The sequence below is a fragment of the Etheostoma spectabile genome, chromosome 4 (genome assembly GCF_008692095.1).
Source record: "Etheostoma spectabile isolate EspeVRDwgs_2016 chromosome 4, UIUC_Espe_1.0, whole genome shotgun sequence".
NCBI lineage: Eukaryota > Metazoa > Chordata > Actinopteri > Perciformes > Percidae > Etheostoma > Etheostoma spectabile.
Window position 1 is genome coordinate 8,710,323 of NC_045736.1, and position 21,626 is coordinate 8,731,948.

At 39.8% G+C, this 21,626-nt stretch overlaps 1 protein-coding gene and 1 long non-coding RNA gene across 2 annotated transcripts; one reads left to right on the forward strand and one right to left on the reverse strand.

Annotated features, from left to right (window-relative positions):
- Positions 1-1,536: 1,536 nt before the first annotated feature.
- st7l (suppression of tumorigenicity 7 like) lies at positions 1,537-19,703 on the reverse strand. Its single transcript, XM_032514055.1, has 15 exons — positions 19,493-19,703; positions 19,007-19,089; positions 17,875-18,034; positions 17,746-17,800; positions 17,456-17,571; positions 17,135-17,213; positions 15,837-15,925; positions 14,962-15,062; positions 14,671-14,785; positions 14,506-14,578; positions 14,296-14,398; positions 7,567-7,717; positions 7,015-7,107; positions 5,952-6,091; positions 1,537-3,654 (listed from the first exon to the last, which is right to left on the reverse strand). Exons 1-15 carry the CDS (start codon positions 19,659-19,661, stop codon positions 3,559-3,561), a joined length of 1,623 nt encoding a protein of 540 aa, XP_032369946.1. The 5' UTR covers positions 19,662-19,703; the 3' UTR covers positions 1,537-3,558.
- Positions 9,977-16,781, forward strand: LOC116688208 (uncharacterized). Its single transcript, XR_004331733.1, has 3 exons — positions 9,977-9,989; positions 16,208-16,210; positions 16,645-16,781. It is a non-coding gene; the product is annotated as an uncharacterized LOC116688208 (long non-coding RNA).
- Positions 19,704-21,626: the final 1,923 nt, after the last annotated feature.

The window sequence follows — 21,626 nt, forward strand, 5'->3', positions numbered from 1 at the left end:
GGAGATGTTAGCAAACTAGCAATGTTAGCAGCAGGCTAGCTAGCTAGTAGCTCAAACACCAAACCAGTGGGAAGGGCACTGACAGTTTAAATAGCCCGCCCTATCACCAAGGGGTGTGCTTGATTTGTGTTTGGTCATGGTCATAATAATACTATTAATAATAATAATACCTAAAAACTTTTAATACAGATTTTTTTTCAAAATATAGTGCTTTAAATGGTAGGACCAGGATTGGAACATTTCAGGAGTAATACCAGACAATTAAAACAATACCAAAATAAAATGCCCTACGTAATACAAGATAAACACAATAACAGAAATGTACTTCTGCCTGAACCAGCTCAAAACTCTATTTAGAGATGGATGGCCTCACAAATAATGTCACCTACCTGGTAGTTTTTCATGACCGAGTCATTGCAGTCTAAAGTTTCATAGCTGTTGATTGTTAACTCACTGGGTGGTCATCAGGGGACTAAACCCAACTACATGAAATATCTCATAATTACACAGTTCGAATTCTCATAAGGATAAATCTGTGAGCTACACACATAAACAGACCAAGGGACAGACATAACACTACCTATGTGAGAATTGTTTTTTTTTTTTTATTCTGGCGGCAGATGTTTTAGGAGATTAGTCCAACACTGTATGAAACCTTCAGGGACACACTTGGCAAAGATCCCAGGCATCAAGCGTTCATTAATTCGTAAGCTCAATGGGCTGGCAGCATGGCATTACCACATTAGAACTCTTTTTTTAGTGGGTCAATTGGGTCAAAGTTTTTGCGTGTCTGTATGGGACATCATTTTCCACTTGCGAGGCTTTACCACACAAGTATATATGCTCCAAATCATCCTTTTAGCATTTCATCTTTCTTACAAACCCTACTGGATATGGCCTTATATTGTAAATGCCCTAAACATCTCTTATTATCATTAAGGACACAAAGAGATAAAATTAAACTTAATTAAAATACTCTCTGTCTACACCACCTGTTAGTTGACTCCGGAGGTCAGTGAACAATTCACGTTTCAACAGGGAGTAGGAAACCGCACTCTGGCACTAAGAGCAAACACTTGATTTTCATTACTGCTGTTTGCCACTTGAGCGTGAGTGTATGGAGTATGATTATGGCACCAAATGGTTCACTGGGATCATGCCACATAAAAGAATCTGCTGATGGTAGTGGAGTGGTGTAATCATAAGGATGGCTCTTGGCATTATACAGTCCAGGAGAAGTGGCAGGGTGGCAGAGTGAGTATTTTGTCCTTAAACAAGATACTAACTCCCCATCAATACAGTTGGGGTTTTAAAATATGAAGGGGAATTGGATCCATAGTGAAGAAGGAAAGTACTCAAATATGTCCCCCATTTCATGTGAAAAATTGTTTTTGAACTAACCAAAATTTGTTAACAGCCCTGTCTGTCTTGTCTAAAACAGGTACTTGCAACTAAAGTGACATATTCAGTACACGTTCACTTAGAAAATATGAATTCAGCATTGTAACAACAATATCACAAAAAATCACAAGTTAGTTGCACTGAAAGACATTTATTGTAAGTTTTGCCTTCAAATTCATCCAAGGGTAGTTACAATATTTTAAACAGTCTTCTGTCTTCAGCATGTACCCTTTATATTTTGTTTGCGCACTTTAAAATTTCACATTTCAAGTGTCAGAAATTGAAACAGACTTATTACAGACCATGAAGTGAGATGCAAAACTGAATCTGAAGAGTAGCCCGGGGTTATTAAAAATATAATAAAACATCAACAGTTCTGTTATAAATTACAGTTTCTGAAGGTGTCTGTGTATTTAATTGAATCCATCAAAGCTGAACAGAGTTGCCACTAAACCTGACATTAATACTGTAGGTGCAGTAAATTCCAAATTGGTTTGTTTAACTATTGTGATGTACTAAAAGGCACTTCATTATCACATTTTATTATTAAAAGTAGAGTGAAGAGTCGTTTTTTACAGTAGATTTTGGTGTAAAGTAGATGTTGTTGTAGTAGCCAATTGACAAAATAAAGTCAACAATTACGGTTTGAGTGGTTTAAAATTAAGTAAACCTATTAATATAATAAAATGTTGGATGATGTTGCATTATGTTCTCATCATCAACAACTAAGTGTTGTTATGTGTCAATCATAACGTTTTACACCGATAATAGGATTATATATCACATGTACAGGCTTTTTTACGATTTAGAACCAGGCACATTTGTTTCGGACAGGTTATTACATTACCGGTTAGTTTTTACATTAAACTTTACAACGAGCTGAAGCTGGCATCTTTAGTTTGATGAAACAGAGATGAGGGAGAAAAAAAAATGTCAGAACTAAACCAGTTATAGAAGAATCAACACAATGAACAGACACAGTCAAAGGCAAAGCAAGTGATTTTGTACATACGGAGTAAAATAATAGCTTGCTTTGTACATTATGTCTGTGTGCGTCTGTACCTTTTGTCCCCTATTACCAAATGCTTCTCTGTGGGCTTGTCTGTTTATTTAGAACTACTGTAACATCATGTATTACAGCTATTGTTAGGTTGCCTGTGCCGGTTAATTCTCTGCATGACTATGGCAATGTCTGCCTCTTTCATTTTTGTTTGGTGTTTGACACACTGTGGTGCAATCAGCAGAAATGAGTGACGCCATGACAGGCCTAACTGTGACCAGTGATGATGCCATTTACATTTGGATGTTGCAAGGGTGGCGGTTGCCCCAGTGATGTAGTGCTGGGGTGTCATGCCATAGTAACAACTGTGAAACTGCAGAGGCGTTGTATACACTGCAGGCACTTTGAAGCTGTAAATCACAGCTTTTTTCCCCTTTTCCCACAGATGTTTAAATCTTCCCCACTGGATGTCTGCGGGACACTTAAAAGGTTGATATAGGTCACATAGGTTCCCATCCCAAATACCCAATAGTATCTTTTGTGATACTAATAAATAAATAAACAGGGTTATATCAGTGAACACATTCTAATAAACATCCTTAATGTACATAACGTACATTGTTGTTTGTCTTTTCTGTTTATAACTCATCTGACAGTAGTCAGAGATGTGTTAAAAACATGCTTTTTTCATGATTTAATTGACTTTATTATTGTGATGGAGCAGAGAAGTGCCTCTATTGAATTCCTAATTAGATTTTTGCACCAAATATATGCAGCAACGCTTTGTGGGATACACAAAAACTTGAATTTGCCCAGTGCTAACATCATGGCTAATGAACGACCCTGTGTAATCATTGCAAATGGTATTCACTAAATGTGCTCTTGGAAAAACTGTGGCTGTTGGAACAGTGTGGGAGAGCATCTTTAGAGTGATATTGCCATGTTGATACAACCTCAGCCAACATAATCAGTGACAATGCAGCAAGTGGACAGTAATGCTGAAGACAGGAGAGCAAACACTTTTTGTCCGAGGGTTTGGAGTGTGTGTATATTTGTGTCTGTGCGTGAGTGTATGTATGTGTGTGTGTGTGTGTGTGTGTGTGTGTGTGTGTGTGTGTGTGTGTGTGTGTGTGTGTGTGTGTGTGAGAGAGATGGGGTCAGATTCGAGTCAGCTGGTGCCAAAAACTGGACGGCATGAAGCTTTCCATCTTGTCTGCGAAGAAACCCAGGGGTGCAAAGAGTGTGCTGAAGAACTGAAAGAGAAAGAGAAAAAAAGCAGAATGAGTCTTCAGTTGAATGCCAGTAAAACCTCTTCCCACCAAATCTTAGTTAATTTTGGAGTAAAACACATGAAATGCAATGTTATGGAACTTATATATTCTGTCTCAAAGCCAGAGGTAATACATTTACAAAAATATGATTCAAAAGAAACAAAAAAGAATGAGAAAGTACTGCCCTGAAAAGATTAAGTTACATTTAAACGAACACTTTAATGCACCATAAAGCTATTGTTCAGGTGACAGGATGCAGTACAGATGCAAATCACATTTGAGTTGCAACAGGGCAATGCCGCATATTTTAAAAATGTTATTTTCTGCTGTCAGTTATAAAACAGCAGCAATATAAATGGGCTATTTTTCTATTGTAATGTAGTCTTATCGACTAGGTACAGGAACCATTCATCATTCACACACATTCATACATACATTCATGAGCAGGTGGCACCGCCGTACAAGGTGCCACCTGCTCATCAGATAAACATTCACACACATTTACGCGATGGCGCGGCATGGGGGTGGGGGGGAACACAGGGTTCAGTGTCTTGCCCAAGGACGCTTCCATATGCAGGGACAGGGTTCGAACCACCAAGGACTTGCCCAAGGACACTTCCACATGCAGGGACAAGGGTCAAACCACCAACATTCGAACCAGGCAACCGCCAGGCAACCGCTCTACCACTAAGTCACAGCTGCTTCATAACAAATCTACCGAAACTTAGAATTACTCATACTTAGAACCTAGAGGGAGCAACTCTAACACTCACTTTCTATGAGCAGGGCATACAGTATATCCACTTAGATCTAAGATTAAGATCTAGGCTATAAAGTTTGTGTATGATGAAGCATTTAAAAAGCACATGTTACTAGTAGCTAGTAAAATGTCCTCTAAAATATTACAATCCGGTTTCTCTCTGAAATGACATGAGGTGAGCTTGAAGTGAAGCATAAGTGGACATATCAGCCTGGCCAGACAAGTGCAAATGAAGTACCCCTCTAAACCAATTCAATACATGAAACATATCCAAACGACTATGCTATACATGTTTGGTATACATAAATAAAAGGAAAGGCCGACTGCCACCATCATCCCTGTCTGGCCTTGCTTGGATCTTCTGTTCAAGAGCAGCAGATTCAGAGAAATCTGTTTTTCCTCAGAAGGCAGTGAGGCCCTCTGTGCTCCTCCCTCAATGGTTTTCATGCACTCCCTCTGAACATTACACAAACCAGGCTTACCAGGGCTGCTGTATAAATCCTATCTGCCCCCAATCTTTCCCATAACAAAAGAAAGAGCACTAGATGTCCTCTGTGGTCTTGTTTTTGCTACAAGTCTATGTAAGGCATGCCCTAATAAACAGGGCAACCATAAACAAAGGATTAGCCAAAGTAAGGATTTGCCAAATTGGCTAAAACGGATAACACAACACTTCTAAAATAAATAAACAGCAAGAGGAAACCATGCACGCATTCAAAGTTTCTGAAACTTTAAGGCAGTAAGCTACACTGTTATGTTTGCTATGGCGCTAAGCTTGCATTATTCAGCTGTGGTCACTGATAGCTTAATTTGGGCTACAGCTTGTTTTGATGGGATGCACAGATTTCATAGGCCTACAACTTCCGTGAGCCTCCAGTGATACTGAAAGTGATGGAAGGCAGCAATTACCACAGGGGTTAAAAGGTTCAGGTTAAAAACAACATCTAATTTAAATGGAAACAGTCTCCTTTACTGTATGTCTGTCCTTCAATTTTCTCGACAACCATTTATCCAAATGATTTCACACTTGGTGGGTGTATGGCTAAGGGCCAAAGGAAGGGCTGTGTCGATTGTGAGCTCTTGAGATCTACGGGCCAACATTAACTGTTACACCACCGAACAACATGCTGGGTACAGCTCGCTGCATGTCACTTGCTACATTACATTCAAGAACAGCTGAAGAAAGAGAGACCAAAGAGACAGGAGATGTTCTGATGTAGCAATTTAACTTTCGGAATGAACACTTTTGAAATAGCCTGGTCCCAAGAAACTAGCTGTGAATTATGCGTATAGTCTAGCATTGCTAGGAGACACAACTATGTCATGGCAGGTGTCTTGCTCAAGACCCAAGGAAGTGCTGTGTCGAGTGTAAAGTTGTTTGGGTTAGCTGTTCTTGAGAAAGCTGAAAGCAGGAATGCCAGAGGCCAAGTGATCAGCCCGTTCTGACCAGGCATGTTTTGAACGGACTACAACAGCAACTCTTGTAATGAAATTGAGATGTGTGAGTTGAAGTACTTACTGCTTTGGCAAAAACACCCATGAGCTCCGGGAACTGATGTGTGAGCATGGCCAGCATGGCAGTGAAGGAGCAAAGGCCTGCTGTGAAGAGGATGAAGAAGGGAAGCTCTTTCTTTGGGTACACAGACACCTCGTGGAAAGCTGGAGCAAAAATGAGAACGCTCAGCAAAAAGGGAGCAAGACAGGCATAACCAGTGCAGATAAGAAAATATGAAGCATTTTGAAGAGACATGGGGTTTAAATAGTGAGAAGATGACTAATTACACAATCAAATTAGGAGCAACTAGGCACATTAAAGCTGGGGTTAGCACTTCATTTTGGAGTCATTGGGAACAAAAACCATAGTAATCTTTCAGCATATTGAAATTCAAGTGGTCTGAGAGAAAACTAGACTTCTGCACCTCCTTCTTAGCTGTTTTCAGGCTTTAGAAAATCTAGCCTCCAAGGCAGACTTTAGCCAATCAAAGGTCGTTTAAGAAAGAGAGAATGTTTCTATTGGCTGTTCTGCAACTGTGTGGGCATGTTCCTTCGATAAAAGTTCTGGTTACAGTAACCAAAGACTCACGGCTCCAGCAAAACTATTAGTTAAGAGACTTTATTGTCATTCATCTCTAAACAGTACATAAAGGAACAAAATTGTATAAAACTATAGTCGTGTTTATTTTCCAGCGTGCGGACATTTGCTGTGAAGACACGAAAAAAAAGCATGCTCTTGTGGGAGTTGTCGGTTGTCTGAGTGTGGTCTAGACCTACTACTCTATCCGTAAAGTGGCCCGAGATAACATCTGTTATGATTTGACACTATTAATAAAATTAGATTGAATCTCTTATGGTAGGGCTTTAGAAAAGAAAAAAAGGGGGGCTTTCTTATAGAATTGTTGCGGGATGAAATGAATGATCAGTACTCGTAAAGGTTAGTGTATGAAGCTCTGCGCCTGATGGGTGGAGCTGAACCGAGCGGCAAGAGGGAGAGAGCTGCAGGAGGATGTCCCACTCTATTTCAAATTCTACCTCCCACAGCTCTAATGGACTGCACATACGTAAGCTTTGGCTATTGTACTTACAGGGCAGCAGTTCCCTATCTGCTGTTTCTGTGCATCCTGGGTAGGGGTAAAACAGGTGACCCTTCTCCAGTGGGTAGGGAATTATCCTAAAGGCTGTAAAGACACACACAGGCGCAAATAGGAAATTGAATAATAACAGAACAAGTAGGACTTAAACACCATTTTCAGTAAATAACTTTAGCAGTAGCAAAATATTTTACAGCGTGACAAGATACTAATAGCCTAAAGATTACAATAACATTCTTCCTGTGCTTCGTGTGAGCAATGATCTAATCCTCGTATAATCACAAGTAACGTATTCGTGGGTGTGCTGTGCATATATGACCTATGACACAACAATTATAAAAATGACAAGCAGCATACAAGGAAGAGTCTCTATTGAAGTACTATATAATAGTGACTTCTGAACATACACAGAATGGAGGTCTATTCACTTTGAAAAGAAAGAAATAAAATAAGAATTTCAAAAACAACAAATCATTTACATAAAACAAAAAAAACTTCATATGCAAAGCAGTTATATTCAATAGAAGAAGTAATATTGATACTTACTGCCCTCCCAGGTGCAGTGTAGTAGGTTTAAGGCTCCTTCTGCCCTCTTCCAGTGCTGCAGGTGGAAGAAAGCATATGCCACTGCCTCGCTGTCACCCCTCTTCAAGATGTGCTCTGGAGGGAGGATCAGGCTCTTCATCTCTAATAAGTACTGCAGACAGGAAGAGGAAGAAATACAAGACTTCAGGTAAGAATACAGCACAACGCCTTAATGCTTTTTGCCTCCTGAACATGGTAAAGAATAGCGGAAGTGTTAAGTATAGGTGCACATTATACTGCTGTAAAACCTGTGATAATGTGCAGTGCCTTTAGAATTTTTGTTTTAACTCTGATTTCTCAGCCTTTAAAATCAGCATTCAGCTACAGTGGGATCAATAGTTTTCTTTGCGAAATTCTATGTGCTTCAGCATAGTTGAGTCTTAGTGGCTCTTGCCAACAGGGCCTCATTCATACTGTAACCACAGTCAGGTGCTCACACCAAGTACACAAGCCAATTGTATAATACATTTCCAGCAAAATGGCAGTGAGCAGATGTAAAATTGTTGGTAACACCATGGCTGGCCCAGAAACATGTGGGCTGAGATGAATGCCATGTAATTTGCAACGTTCATCGTTTGCACAAATTTGGAGACATTTGATGTCATACTGCTCCTTCTTCTTACAGCGTATTGTTGCATGAATGCAAAATGCTGGCAAAACAATTAAAGATTTAGCAAGCAAAAGAGGACCAAATGGTATTCTAAGGCAACCAAACCACAACTAAAATACAAGTGGGTATTTGCATTCTTACGTTCAACAGGTGGTGAGTGAGAGGCAACTCAAATTGATTGTCGCTTTCTTGTGCTGGTGACTAAATTCTGCTGATGTAAGTTTTTTTTTTTTTTTTTTAAAAGGTCTGTCCACTTGTGGTCAAAATTCAATTCATGCAGCTTTAATGGTTTTATTCACATCTTCTCCCGTCACCACTTAACTTATTCTATTGTGTAATTCCGTCTGGTGAACTCCCTGCAGACTGAAAACATATTTTCTTCATGTGAGGTATTTGTTGACAGCCTTATTTTTTCAATTGTTCAAGGTGGGAGGGAAAAGCTCCCCAAAGCTCTCTGAGTATGTGTTATTGTTACAGTACAGTACATTCATTCCATGAACGCGTAACATCCCCCGCTCACCCCTCCTCTCTTCCCCTACTATGTAAGTTTGTCCCAGTGAGTCAGTCGGTTCACTGTGCTGACAAAAGCCCACATTCCAGAGTTACAACCTATAGAACAGGTACGCTTTCTGAAATAACGAAAACAAGCATCTACAAATAACGCAAGTATCTTGTGTGCTGCTTGTCTGCAATATATATTTTTGAGTAATGGCCTAGCTCTGTCCATAGATAAATCATTAAGGGGAGTATGTTGACTTTGATGAACATGCTCTATGTACTTTATGTCTGTGGTGCCCAGTGTGTTAAACAAAATCCATGTGTGGGGCTGGGGCCCCCTGGGCTGGATTCCCAGGCGGCCAGCTTCACAGCACTCTGGATCTCAGACTGACACTTTGGGAAGGTTACCCCACAGCTAATCCTGTCTAATCCCTTCCATGGTCACAAGCTCAGCCAGCCATCCATCCACCCATCCAGCCAGCCAGCCAGACCATGCTGCTTCACCCATCTCCCCCCTGCCTTACCCTCTTTCTCCACTCTCACCCTCATGATTACAGCAAGCACACGCTCTACGACCTGGCTCATCCCTGTCCTCCTTCAACCCTCTTCCATGCTCCTTTAGCTTGCAAGATAAGAGCCTGAGACCCCTGGTAATCTGTTTTGCTTGTTTGGCAATGTCAGTCATGTCAATACTATCCTTCTGCTTCATCTACCTCAGTGCTGTACTATAGCCATATTCATAAAATGTATACATAAAATTTCTGTATATTATGTTCTATACGGACAGTTTGCCAGGCCCGCCTCACCCCTCTGTTGTCTGTTCCTCACTCGCCACCTCCTGAATCTCTCACCCTCATGGGTAAAAGCTCAATCAAGCACGCAGCCACCAAACAGGTGTGAACACTTCTCCTAACTTCACTCAAGCATTCCCAAAGACCGTCCCGTCTCTTCTCTTTCAATCCTGACACAGCCTGTATTCATTACAAGGATCGGCAGCTAGAGACAACCAGAAGCTGCTGGTTTGAACCTCTTACTTATCCTGTCTGACTTACTTAAATCAGCTCTACCTGCTGCTCCAGCCAAGACAATTGACAGTCCGCCTTCATCCTTCTCACCTTTAAAACCTTTTACCATCCTCTACTCCCCCAGGACCAGTGTGGAGTAGCCAGTAAACCTACCACTTTTCTGTTGCAGAGCAAAACTACTACAGTAATTGAAAAAACGACATACATTAGATAATAATACTCTATTCATCTCACAATGGGGAAATTTACTTGTTAAAGCAGCAGTTTTCCACAGTAAAAAAACAAACAAACAAACATGCAAACAAACAACAGACAATATGCAAAAAGTACTGAATGAATGTGAAGTGGCATTATATAAAAGGTTATATATTATTATAGTAGTCATAGTACAAAAAATATTGCAATGTAAGTAAGTGGCGTGAAATAAAATTGAATGATATGTAATTAATTAATATAGTAAAAGTAAGTAACCATTAAATAAATGATATTGAAGTGTAACCAAAATATAAATAATATTGAAATTGTAAGTACTCGAAATGGAAAAATAGAAATACAGATAATAAAATATACATTCATTCATTCGGTACAACAATTAAGGACATGCATGAAGAACTGCATAATTAGTAGGAAGATGATCTTAATTTAGGGCCCAATCTTAATGTTCAGATTTGATAATCTGTAAGCGAGCCAATTTCTTATTCTGGATATTTTACAGTTTTATACATATTTCTACTTCCCATTAGCCTGTTGCTAATCATGACTGGCCAGTATATGGCACACTTGTAGGTCTGGGTTCCTCTGTGCTTTAAGATTAACCATTTAGAGAGGCTGCCTGCTCAGCTGTCCTTCCTCACATGCCACGGCATTAGACCTGGTGACACCTCAGTCCTCTGTGCTGGCCGTTCCCCCCCCCCACTCTCTCGTCCCCCTTTGCTTCTCCACTCCCTGTCGTCTCTTTGATGAAGGGATTGAGTTTCATGTGTTCTCCTTTTATCCCTGAGCAGTCATAAGCCCAGAGCATAACTCATAAACTGCCTTCTGATTCTAATCTGCAGCACTTTGCTTCTCACAATGGGACACGCAGGCAACAATGACATCAGCCTAGTAGTTGCTCTATAATGGCCGGACAATCACACAAATGTACAGTGAATGAACAAAATGAATTAATAAAAACAAACAAAACAGGTGTTGCAGATTAAGAATGTCATGCAGTCAGTGAACAACGCTACTAGCTACGCCAAGCTCTACTGAGGACAGCGGACAGTGGCAGACAATTTATAGCATTTATCCCAAAGTGGGCCAAGATGAGGCTATTCCTAACTACCCCTGTTGCCTTGCCTGACTCAAACCTTATCCATCTTAATTCGGAACAAACCCAGGACTGCTGCTCTGTCTCAATTTACAAACCAAATAGCCCGTTTTAGAGGTAAACTAAGCAACGGTCTGCATTTATGAGCCTCGACAGGCGATCTGAGAACATGTCAACCAGAATGGGGTGAGATGAGAAACCGCCTTCCAAAGTGGAGTAAACTAGCAAGGTAGATGGGATTGGGTCCCTCAGACTGCTTCAAAATGAACATGTATGGACCAAAGTGGTGGTAAATGTAAATGTACAACAGATTCAGATAGCAGGAACACTTGATCAGTTGTCCAAGCATCTGACAAACTGTCAGTCCCTTAACCACTGGCAGGGGGAGAGGCTGATTGGAATAGACAGACAGATGGAGGAAAGGGTGAAGGAGGATGAAGATTAATAGAGAAGGACAAGAAGATGAGGAGGAGAGGAAAATAGAAAAGGAGGTAAATAGGGGCTATATTGAGACCTAGTTTGGGAAAGGGTGGGTTTTGTGGGAGGTGGGTAGAACTGAAGCATGTGTGTGTGGATGTGGGTTTAGTGTGTGTATAGCTTTTTGAGCGGTTTGAATAAGCTCATGTGATGTAGCCCAGTATAATATTCATCTATAATCTCCTTGGCATGCTTGATAACACAGGCACACAACATTGTTCCTTCATTCACTTCCACTTTCCATTGGGTTTTTCCCTTACTTTTTTGACCTTTGCATGATGTTAAAAGATTCCCTATTGAAACTCGCACAGACACACATTCACACCTGGAAGCTACCTGATACAACCACAGTCTGTGGGTTAAAGGTCCTGCTTGAGGGCACGTCAGTGCTGGTGATGGTGGAGGGAGAAACTTTTTTTTATACCCAGACTTATTTATCCTGCTTGTCCAGGGACAAAATGGGCTACGGTCCTTTCACAATCCGATTTTAACCATGGCCAACTGGTACATCGATTACGATGGTGGAAAGATTTTTAAAAAATACACAGACTCAGATTTGCCAAAGCTGCGTTACTCAGTTCAATTCGGTCAGCGTTGTTAGGGCTTTTCTATAGCAACACAAACACACACAGGCTTTCTTATTCAGTCCCCTTTGACACAATTCTCGCTGCCTTACACTGATATACATTTTATGAATATACACAATATAATATTCATTAGTTTAAGCCTGGGTTGGTTTCTACAATGTTAAGGAAAATAGAGGAAAATAGAGTCAAATCTACACAAAAGTACAGAATTAGGCTCTAGGGAACTTTTGGACAAAAAGCCCTTTGCAGATCCTACTTAAGGGGGCAACAGGCCAGCTCGTGTCTAAAAAGGCCGTAATCACAGGTGCACTCATAATGCCAGAAAGACAACACAAAGCAACAACCCCCGCCCACCATTACATATTCACATCCAGCGGGTCAAAAAGGTAACACAACTCTGTTATGAGGCCTGAGTAAGTACCAGATGCCAGTCAAACGCAGAAAGATGAGCCTACTAATAATCTTCTGTGAAAGGTGTGTTACAAATTTCATAAGGTTGGCCAACATCACACTCTTTGTTTGGCTCAAACAGGGGATGAGGGAACATGAGAGAATAAGAAACAGGATGAGGGTACGTGATGTAGAGAATATGCTGCCTCTGGGTGCAGCCGTCAGGGAGAAGTTGGAAACATTGAAAATGAGGGCCTCACTTTAAAATCAAAGGCTGGATCAAAGTGCTGGCTAACATCCCCGCAACACCCACCCACACTCATTCACACAGATTCTCTCTCTCATTCTCTCTCTCTCAGAAAATGAGCCCAAGAGATGAAACACCTTCACAATACAAAGGCTAAACTGAGACAAAACTCTGCAGCAACCAACTAGTTGTGTATGACTCTGTGTGTGTGCATGTGTGACATCTAATCCTGTGGGAACTGGTGTGACAGGCCAGAGAAATACCCAATTGTAGTCCCACGTTATCTCTGGTTCAGTTGTATATAGAGCTGCTCTCTTCTGATGCAAAACTGTGACCAATCTGTTATAGGGACCCAAATGTGGAATTCAAACTAAACCACCTGTAAAAACACATGATGCACGTATGATTCCAAAAAATACTGCACTGTCTAGTAACAGTAACTGATGATTAGGCGAATGTGCCCATCAAACATACAATGTTGTCCCATTTAATTGTATTGAATTGATGAATACTAAATACAATAATTCCCTAAATTACTGAAATTGAGAAAGAATAGAAAAATGCACATCCAAACCAAGCTTTAGGATCTCAAGCTGACACTTCTGATGTGATAAAAATTAGCTCCTGTATTAAGACCTACACTGACACCTGCTGGTCAGCCAGTATATGGGACGTCTGGAATGAAGACTGCTCTATTCCTAAATTGCACCACGTGTAGTCTCTCTTTGCCAGACCGTCCTCCAAAACGTGCTAGAGGAGAGTCTGGCTACTCCGCATAGCATTCGAGGATGGGAGGAAAACCTGCTCCGGTTTCTTGGCCTTTCTTTAAACCAATCACAATTTTCTTGGGGCGGTGCTAAGCATCGGAGAAAAGCAGCGGTGCAGCTCCAAAATAGGCTCGGAACAAACTTGTTTTGGTGAAACGTATGTTTGTATGTTTAAAAGTTGTTTTAGTCGTGCAACAGAAAACTCAGATTGGACAGATAGTCTAGCTAGCTGTCTGGATTTACCCTTCAGAGATCTGAAGATCAGTTAACCAAAGTCCTCAGAAATCCACCAGAGTTTAGAATTCCAACACAAAGGAAGCCCAAGGCAACGGATATCCGGCCTAAATGAGTGAAATCGGGCGGATTTTCTGGCGGCAATAGAGCATTCCGGAGGTGGAACATCAAGGATGTAGACTACACAACATGTTACTGTTGGCATAACTCACATACAGTATAAGTGTCTGACGGATCGTTTTCCAATCTACCAGTGTGTTCTGCGTGTGACCTCTACGCATGTGAGACCTGCGTGATCACACTGAATATAGAAATAATGGGAACCACTTGCAGCATAGCAACTGCATGGATGAAAATGAACTGTAACAGATAGTACATTTCATTAAGAGTGTGGAAATCAGACACCAGAGATCTAAATAAAAAAATAATGTGGACAATTGTGGAACAGGACACAAGCGCAATATCACATTATTAAGTGATCAATGGGATTCATGGCCCGCAAAAACCATCAGAATCCATGTGACACTCATTAGTCTCATGACTGACCTTTGGCACATGTGGATTGAACTCAACAGCTCTGTGTATGGCCTCCACAGCATTCATCTCTGCTGTGCTTAGCCCTCTCCGAGACGCTGCCTCTGGAGAGAACCTGAGACAGAACACCACATGTGACACACTGTTGCTGCTCCCAATGTTATTAAATGCTGCTGTTTGAGCAGCCATATTATAACAGTTCTTAACCAAAGGGACGCATACTTATCTGATACAGCCCGTGCTTTTAACAGTGCAGATGTGTAGCATATAGTGGCGGATTTCGGCAAGCTGATGTCTACAATGGCAGGAGGAAATTGAGGTCACATATGTCATACATTTTCAAGATTGATTTATTAGCACAAACATAGTATGATTAAAGTGCGTCACCATCATATTTGGCAAGGACTGCTTGGACATCAGCATATGCCTGAAGCTCTAGAAGTGCCTCCAAGAGGTTTTCATGTATATTTAACATTCCCAAAAGTGGAAACTCCTTCATTAACTGTGGGCAGAGAAAATATCTTACATTAACCATGCAATTTGTTAGTACTGCTTTACTGCCATTGTTTTAAATACAGTAAACAGGCCTCAGTTACTCCGTTGCATGAGTAATTGGACATTCGCAAACTATAGTTATAAGCATTATGAGGTGCTACTATGAAAAAAAGAACAACTCACATCTCTCATCATTTTCACCGCTTCTTTAATCCGTCCCAGCTTGCGTGCACACATTGCCAGTCTGCGTTTAATGTACACCAGTAAGTTGATATCTTTTCCTGCTGTGGATGGCAAACAGAAAATATGAGACATTTAACAAACAAATCACATATCGGTCCATAGAAATTTAAACATTAATAACATGGATCAAATTGTAATATGTTGTATAATACAATTTCATATAGTGATGTACGATTAGTAAACCACGATAAAAAGGCTGACAATAACAATTACCGTTTTCATTTAAAATATCATTACTATCACGCTGGATTACCACGGTGTGGAAACCGTGTGTTTAATCCTTCCCAGCTTTATCCAAGTCTCCTGAAGTTACCGCGCGGGCGCACTGCGTAGCCTACAATGTGCGTTGCTTGAAGTTGGAATCATGGCAGAAGGAGGAGACGACAGTGCTCAGGACATTTATCAGCCCTCTAAGAGGACTAAGTCTGAAGCATGGGCATATTCTGGTTATTATAAGAATGTCAAAGGACAGTTGATTGAAGACAGTTATTCTGTCTGCAGAACGTGCAGGAAAAAAGTTGCTGCTAAAGGCATCAAACACACTTTTAAAAATACAGCAATAATGTCAAAAACGTAACAATTTTGGTCACTATAACTGTGAGGTTCAATTTTCATACCGTTACATCCCTAACTTCATACTACATTTTGACGTCTTGTGTGAAGGAAAAGCATTGATAGAATACTGCACTTGTGATTACATCCTTCATCACAGGTGGGTGTGGAAAGATCTCTCATCTAACTAGGCATCTACCTGCTACTGTGCCTCATGGTGTATAATGGGTGAGTACTTAATGCATATTGAAATCCATTCTTACCAATACTTAGTGCTTTTTTGAACAGGCGCTCAGCTTCTGTGATGGTTGTGGCTTCTTCCTCTGCTAAGAGCACATAGGCTGCAGCACATCTGCACACATGTAGGAAACAAAGGGACAGATTTTTTAACAGCCCATACCATTTGCACGCACATCAAAACATAATGCAATCAAGACATTGACTTGAGTATGAAGGCGCCAATAAAAAACCCATATCATTATATGAATGACAATCCCAGTTCCTTACTTTGAGTTAGGGCTGCACAATTCAGAAAATGTCACAATTCAATACGATTTCGATTTTTAGGCTCACAATTCGATTAAAAATCGATGCACGAATCAAAAACGATTCTCAATTTAAAAAAACGATTCAGTTTGTAAAGGTAGTTACTTTTCCCATGTGATAGTATACATGCCATCAGGTTGGGAATTTTCCCACCAGCCACAGTGGTTGGTGGATGCTCTATTTTAACAGCCTATTTTTCTGGAATAGAAATTTATAAAAGAAAGTGCACTAGCATATTTTGATTTGCTTCAATACATTATTTATTTGAATTAATAATTCATATTTCATTAATATAGGCATATTTTATTGCCACACTATGCTCCTGGGGTCCCGTCTTCGCCAGCTGTATGGCAGTGCACTTGATATGAGATGACTTGTGGTCTTTTATTGCCTCTAATTTAAGGTTAGCTGTTCCTCTAACAAACAAATTCTTTACATTTTCCAGAGCATGGACTGGTCGTCGGGAAGGAAGGCTAACCATTCCCTCGTTTACCTTTGTCTTCAATGCGCCACCTGTTTAAAAAGTACCTTCTCTTTTTCTTTACTTTGCCCTTAACAGTTTGTACATTCCTAGCTACTGCTGACTCCAGGGCGGGCCTCTTAACACCGAGGATATGGCGCCAATTTTTTTTTACAGATAATTTTCCTTTTGTCTGTACCTCAGTGCATCTATATGTGTCACAGCCTAGTGCTGAAAACCACTCCACCCGCCACTGTGGCTGGTATACAAGGCAAAGTCAGTACCCACCAATGAATGGGGGCGGGTGCTAATTTCCCACAATGCACGCCATTACAAAACAAATTTTTGGAATTCTACGAGTCGATTTTGAATCTGTAGAGCTTGAATCGCAATAAGAATGTGAAGAGATTTGTTTTTGTTGCACACCCTTACTTTGAGTGCTTGCATGTTAACTTCATTACAAAAGTAGATGCTATTTAAAAGATATGTTTATAGATACAGTATTTAGGTAGACAATATAGAACATGTGTGATAATGTGTAAGAGTAGGACTCACTCATGGTTCATTTCTATGGCCTGGTAAGCTGCTCTGATCCTGGCTTGAGGATTTCTCTCTCTCCAGGCTTTCTGCATCACTGAAATGAGATGATGAACTCAAGCCTATTATAGGTGCCACCTTACAGTCTTGACATCTTTCATTGTATGTGTCCAAGTCAAAAGCACCAAAACATAAACAAAAAGCCTTTCTTTCTGAACATTTTCAAAGAACCAGAGATTTTTGATCTTAGATCTTTTCCAGTCAAATAGATATCTTTTTTTTCTTCTTCATATTTTTTTTTATTAAACTGGGGATTTAGTTTGCATATGATTAACTCACCAGCATCCTCTGGTCTTAACTGCGGAGTGTCTCCTGTGAAGAAAGTCTGATGGTCTTGAGCCGACAGGTTCATATCATAGTATGTTAAGGGTTCCTTCCCTGTTACCCAGGTATACCTGTAGTGTAACATATAAAACACAAACTGTTTTGCTACAGTTGTGTACAGTTTTGCCACAATGAATTACATTAAATTGTCTTTCTCCAAACCCCAAAGTAAGCTTAAGAGGGTATGCATCTTTATGTATAGTTTCACATTATGAACCATCCATTTTAAGTAGTATCACACATACCTGTTGTATTCTGCTCCTCTGAACAGATTCAAAGGATTCCTCCAGACCTTACACTCTACCGAAAGAAATATATTGTTATTACTGCTATAGTATTATATCTGTTATAGTTTGTACTATAAACATATTTACCTGAAACACTGGGCCTAGGCTCTGCCTCTCCATTAACTGATGCAAACAGACCAGTCGTGGAGCTGCTCTCCACTCCACCCAGAAGAGGACGCAGGTGGCTCACTGATACTTGTTCAATGAATGAGGTCCCATATTTACGAAAATACCACCACTCAAATATCTGCGGTGAGAACACATATGGCAACAACATGCTTTACACTACAAGTATATGATAACACAACAATTACTCAGTTATCCCTTAGTGACAATTGCTATCATATAACTAGAGAGTCTCGTAGTCTACCATGGCCCCCTTTCAAAGCTACAAAGAAATTATTTATCTTGTGCAATTTAACATCTCTCCAAATTGCCATAAAACACAAACGACACAATGCTCTGTCATTGTAATGACAATGGACTTGCCAGCTGACATTTTTGTTAAGTGAGTACTACCTTTTATTTTTCTTCTTTGACAAAAATCTGTCAATTGTGTACATTACATAAGCTCAGCACCATGAGTGATCGTGCATTCTGCTCTGCCGCTCCTCGGACTTGGAATGCACTCCGTGACCATCTGAGGACACCACAGACTATTGAGACTTTTAAAAAAGGACTAAAAACATTTATTTTTAGCAGAACTTATGAGTTTTAACCTTGCACAAAAATGTCGTCGCACTATTTATAGATATTTTACTCTGATGTTTTTTCACCTTGCTTTTATGATCTTACCTGTGGCACTTTGAGATTTGTTTAAATGTAAAGTGCATTACAAATAAAATGCATTATTATTATTATAATTTTTATTACATGTTATTTTTATGTCTGCATACACCTGGCTAACCTTAATCTACGTAGCCTTGCTAACACTCTTGTTTGTTTATTGCTTCCAAATTATTCTGATTCATTCACCTTTTGTTCCACATTATATCTGTATTGTATTTAATGGTGACACGGTCCTCTAAAACAAGGCTTCCGCTCATATATGTCTAATGAGTGACTCCTGAATAAGAGTTTAGGAATTAGGACGAGGCCATTGCAAGTTGTGTATGCCATTTGCATTATTAGCAAATACATTTATTTTTTTGATGCAAAGGGTAACTAACTATTTAACATATGTTCTACGATGCACTAAATAACTAAGGTGATAACTTACAAGGATGAGTCCAGAGATGAGAGAGGAGGTTCCAGTGAGAGCCACATAGAATTTGGGGGTCAGTGTATTCAGAAACACTGAGGCTGAAAGAAGAGGTGACAGTCAGGATAGTGTCACAATGCAACCAGAGCTGTGAGAAGTTGGGACCATGCAATAACGTGCACGTCAGTGCCAACAGAAAACCATCGGCAGTGGGTCTAGTAGACAGTAGCAGGTGACATAAAGACCAAAGCAGCATAAAATAATACATTACCGAATTACGACAAGGGTACATACAATACACGCTGCCGTTAGAAAATGAAATAAATAGGAGCTGGCAATGGATATGTAAAAAAAACTCGAGTTGAATTTAACCAGAAATTCGCCTCTATTCGTGTTTGAATGAGTCAGACACCGAACTGTCAAAACAACAGCTCCCGCTTGCTGTCGGCTAAAGAAAGATACCAAAAGGCTAACAATAGCTAGCTAGCATTCAAATTAATTCACCTGAGGTGAGAGTTTCCTGCAGTTTCAGCGGGCTCCACAGGACGTATATCATGATCAGCACCATGCCGAACCAAATGAAGCACACATAGGTCCATGACCAAGAGAGCCAAGACTTTAATTTCTCTGTAAATCCGAGAGATTGGGGATTACTGCCAGCGGTGTCCTCCATGTTTCTCCGGATGCCTGTAAACACAGTCACGTGATCTATAAGTAAAACGACTTCTATTTTGAAATCGCTGCAAAAATCCACTTCCGGTGACTACAGAAAGACTAGTCGTTCATTTTTATACACGAATAGCATGTGTTGTTTGTTCATTGTCTAAACAGAGATCGTTGGTCAAACGTTTTCTGCAGCTGAGTTTAACATAAATCCAAGCCTATGTCTGGCTTTGGAGAATGAGCAAGTGACAAGATATTCCAAAACATTGACTTTAGCTGCGTATAGGGACCAATTATAGAATATGTAATTAACAAATGAGATACAATTTTATTTGTTTAACTCATAACATTTAGCAATACAAGTACGTAGCCTACTGTACTAGAGTGAGCAGGACTTTGGGTAGTCTATATGTATTTTGTATTACTTTATGCAATGCAGTAGGCTACATAACACAAACACTAACATATTGTACTTTTTCCTCCACTTAATTAACCCATGACAACATGGTTACAATAAAAATTGTATTGCTAGCATTCAGTGGTTAGACAGTTAAAAAAAGGTATCAACAATACGCAGAGGGCAGAATTCAGTGTGTGTTATGAAACATGTTTCTCAAAGGGCTCGCTCACTTAAACAAAAACGTAGGCTACTGTGTTTGTCCTAAATTGTGTGGCAGTAGTCAGTTTTAATTTGAGCAATGCTAGTTTGTGGTAAACAAACACCAATGTATGATGCAATTTTTATAAATGAAACTACCCAACAGCATATAAATATCAGGGCTTCAGCTAACAATTAGATTATTTTGATTTTTGTGATTATTTTGTTTAATCAAGCAAGCATTTAGTTTGTAAAATTTTAGAAAATTCTAAACATGCCCATCATAGTTTCTGAGAAGCCCAAAATGATGTCTTCAAGTTACTTGTTTTTTTTTGGCAACCAACAGTCTAAAATCATGAAGATCGTCAAAAAAAATAATGATATCAAACAGAGAAAATTATCAAATTCTCACATTTCAGAAGCTGGAGACAATGTTTGGCATATTTGCTCAATAACTAGTTAATTGATTATTCAATTCAAATAATCCATGAATTGTTTCAGCCTTACTAAATGTAGTATAATATTCATGATGGATTCCCTACGTAAACTAACTTAGCCTGTAGTACTATTCATGACCAAGAAGTGGGGCTATTACAACATTGAAACATTCACTTCTGTTGCCATCTACTGACAGCAGGTGGAGACAACATTCAGTTTTGTTTACTTCCTCTGAGTCTTTGACTGAGTCTTTAACTTCATTACAATATTTTAAAAATCATGTTTCCATGCATGTAAGTGAACTCTTTAATTTAAAGCTCATATTGTCATTATCAAACAATTTTTGCAGGCCTTATCTAAGGCTCAGAGTTGGATCCAAATGGTATGACTTTCAAACTGACAGTTGTACATTCAGAGAACTCTCTATTACCATGATTCACATAACAGTAAATGCATAAATCATACTTTTTCAAAAACAAAACATTCAGTAAGATTGTTGCTAAAAAGTAGAAGTATATTTTTGGATGCATACAACCTGCAGCTTTTCTCACCTTGTGCGATTGACTCACATCCTAATAGTGCAGGAATAAATGTGATTTGTTGGAGTGCATTCTAGTTGGAGGTTACTGCCACTGAATGACAGAGAGCCAGATTTGGTCCTGCTCACACATGCCCTTGGGTGTTTCCTGCCTGATGCTGATGGACAAGCACACGCAGGGTTAAAGGCCTGTCATATAAATCAGGTACAATCACTTTAGAGGTGAAAACATGCATGATGCCACTGACAGGGAGGAAGAGAGGGGAAAGGAAAGAATAAAAGAAGAACAACAGAGGTCTGTAAAAGTTATCGGGGTGTATAGCATCCCCTGCACGTCTAAATGTGTTTCCAGCTGAAATATTTCCAAATGACCTCTGCTCAGTGACTCATTCTTTGATCAA

What these genes read in the sequence shown, in the direction of transcription:
- st7l (XM_032514055.1), bottom strand. Translation starts at nt 19,661, where the DNA reads ATGGAGGACACCGCTGGCAGTAATCCCCAATCTCTCGGATTTACAGAG. An exon ending in GCCATAGAAATGAACCATGA is followed by an intron (nt 15,926 to 17,134) that starts GTGAGTCCTACT and finishes ACATGTGTGCAG; the next exon opens with ATGTGCTGCAGCCTATGTGC. An exon ending in GCACGGGCTGTATCAGATAA is followed by an intron (nt 14,399 to 14,505) that starts GTATGCGTCCCT and finishes GTTCTGTCTCAG; the next exon opens with GTTCTCTCCAGAGGCAGCGT.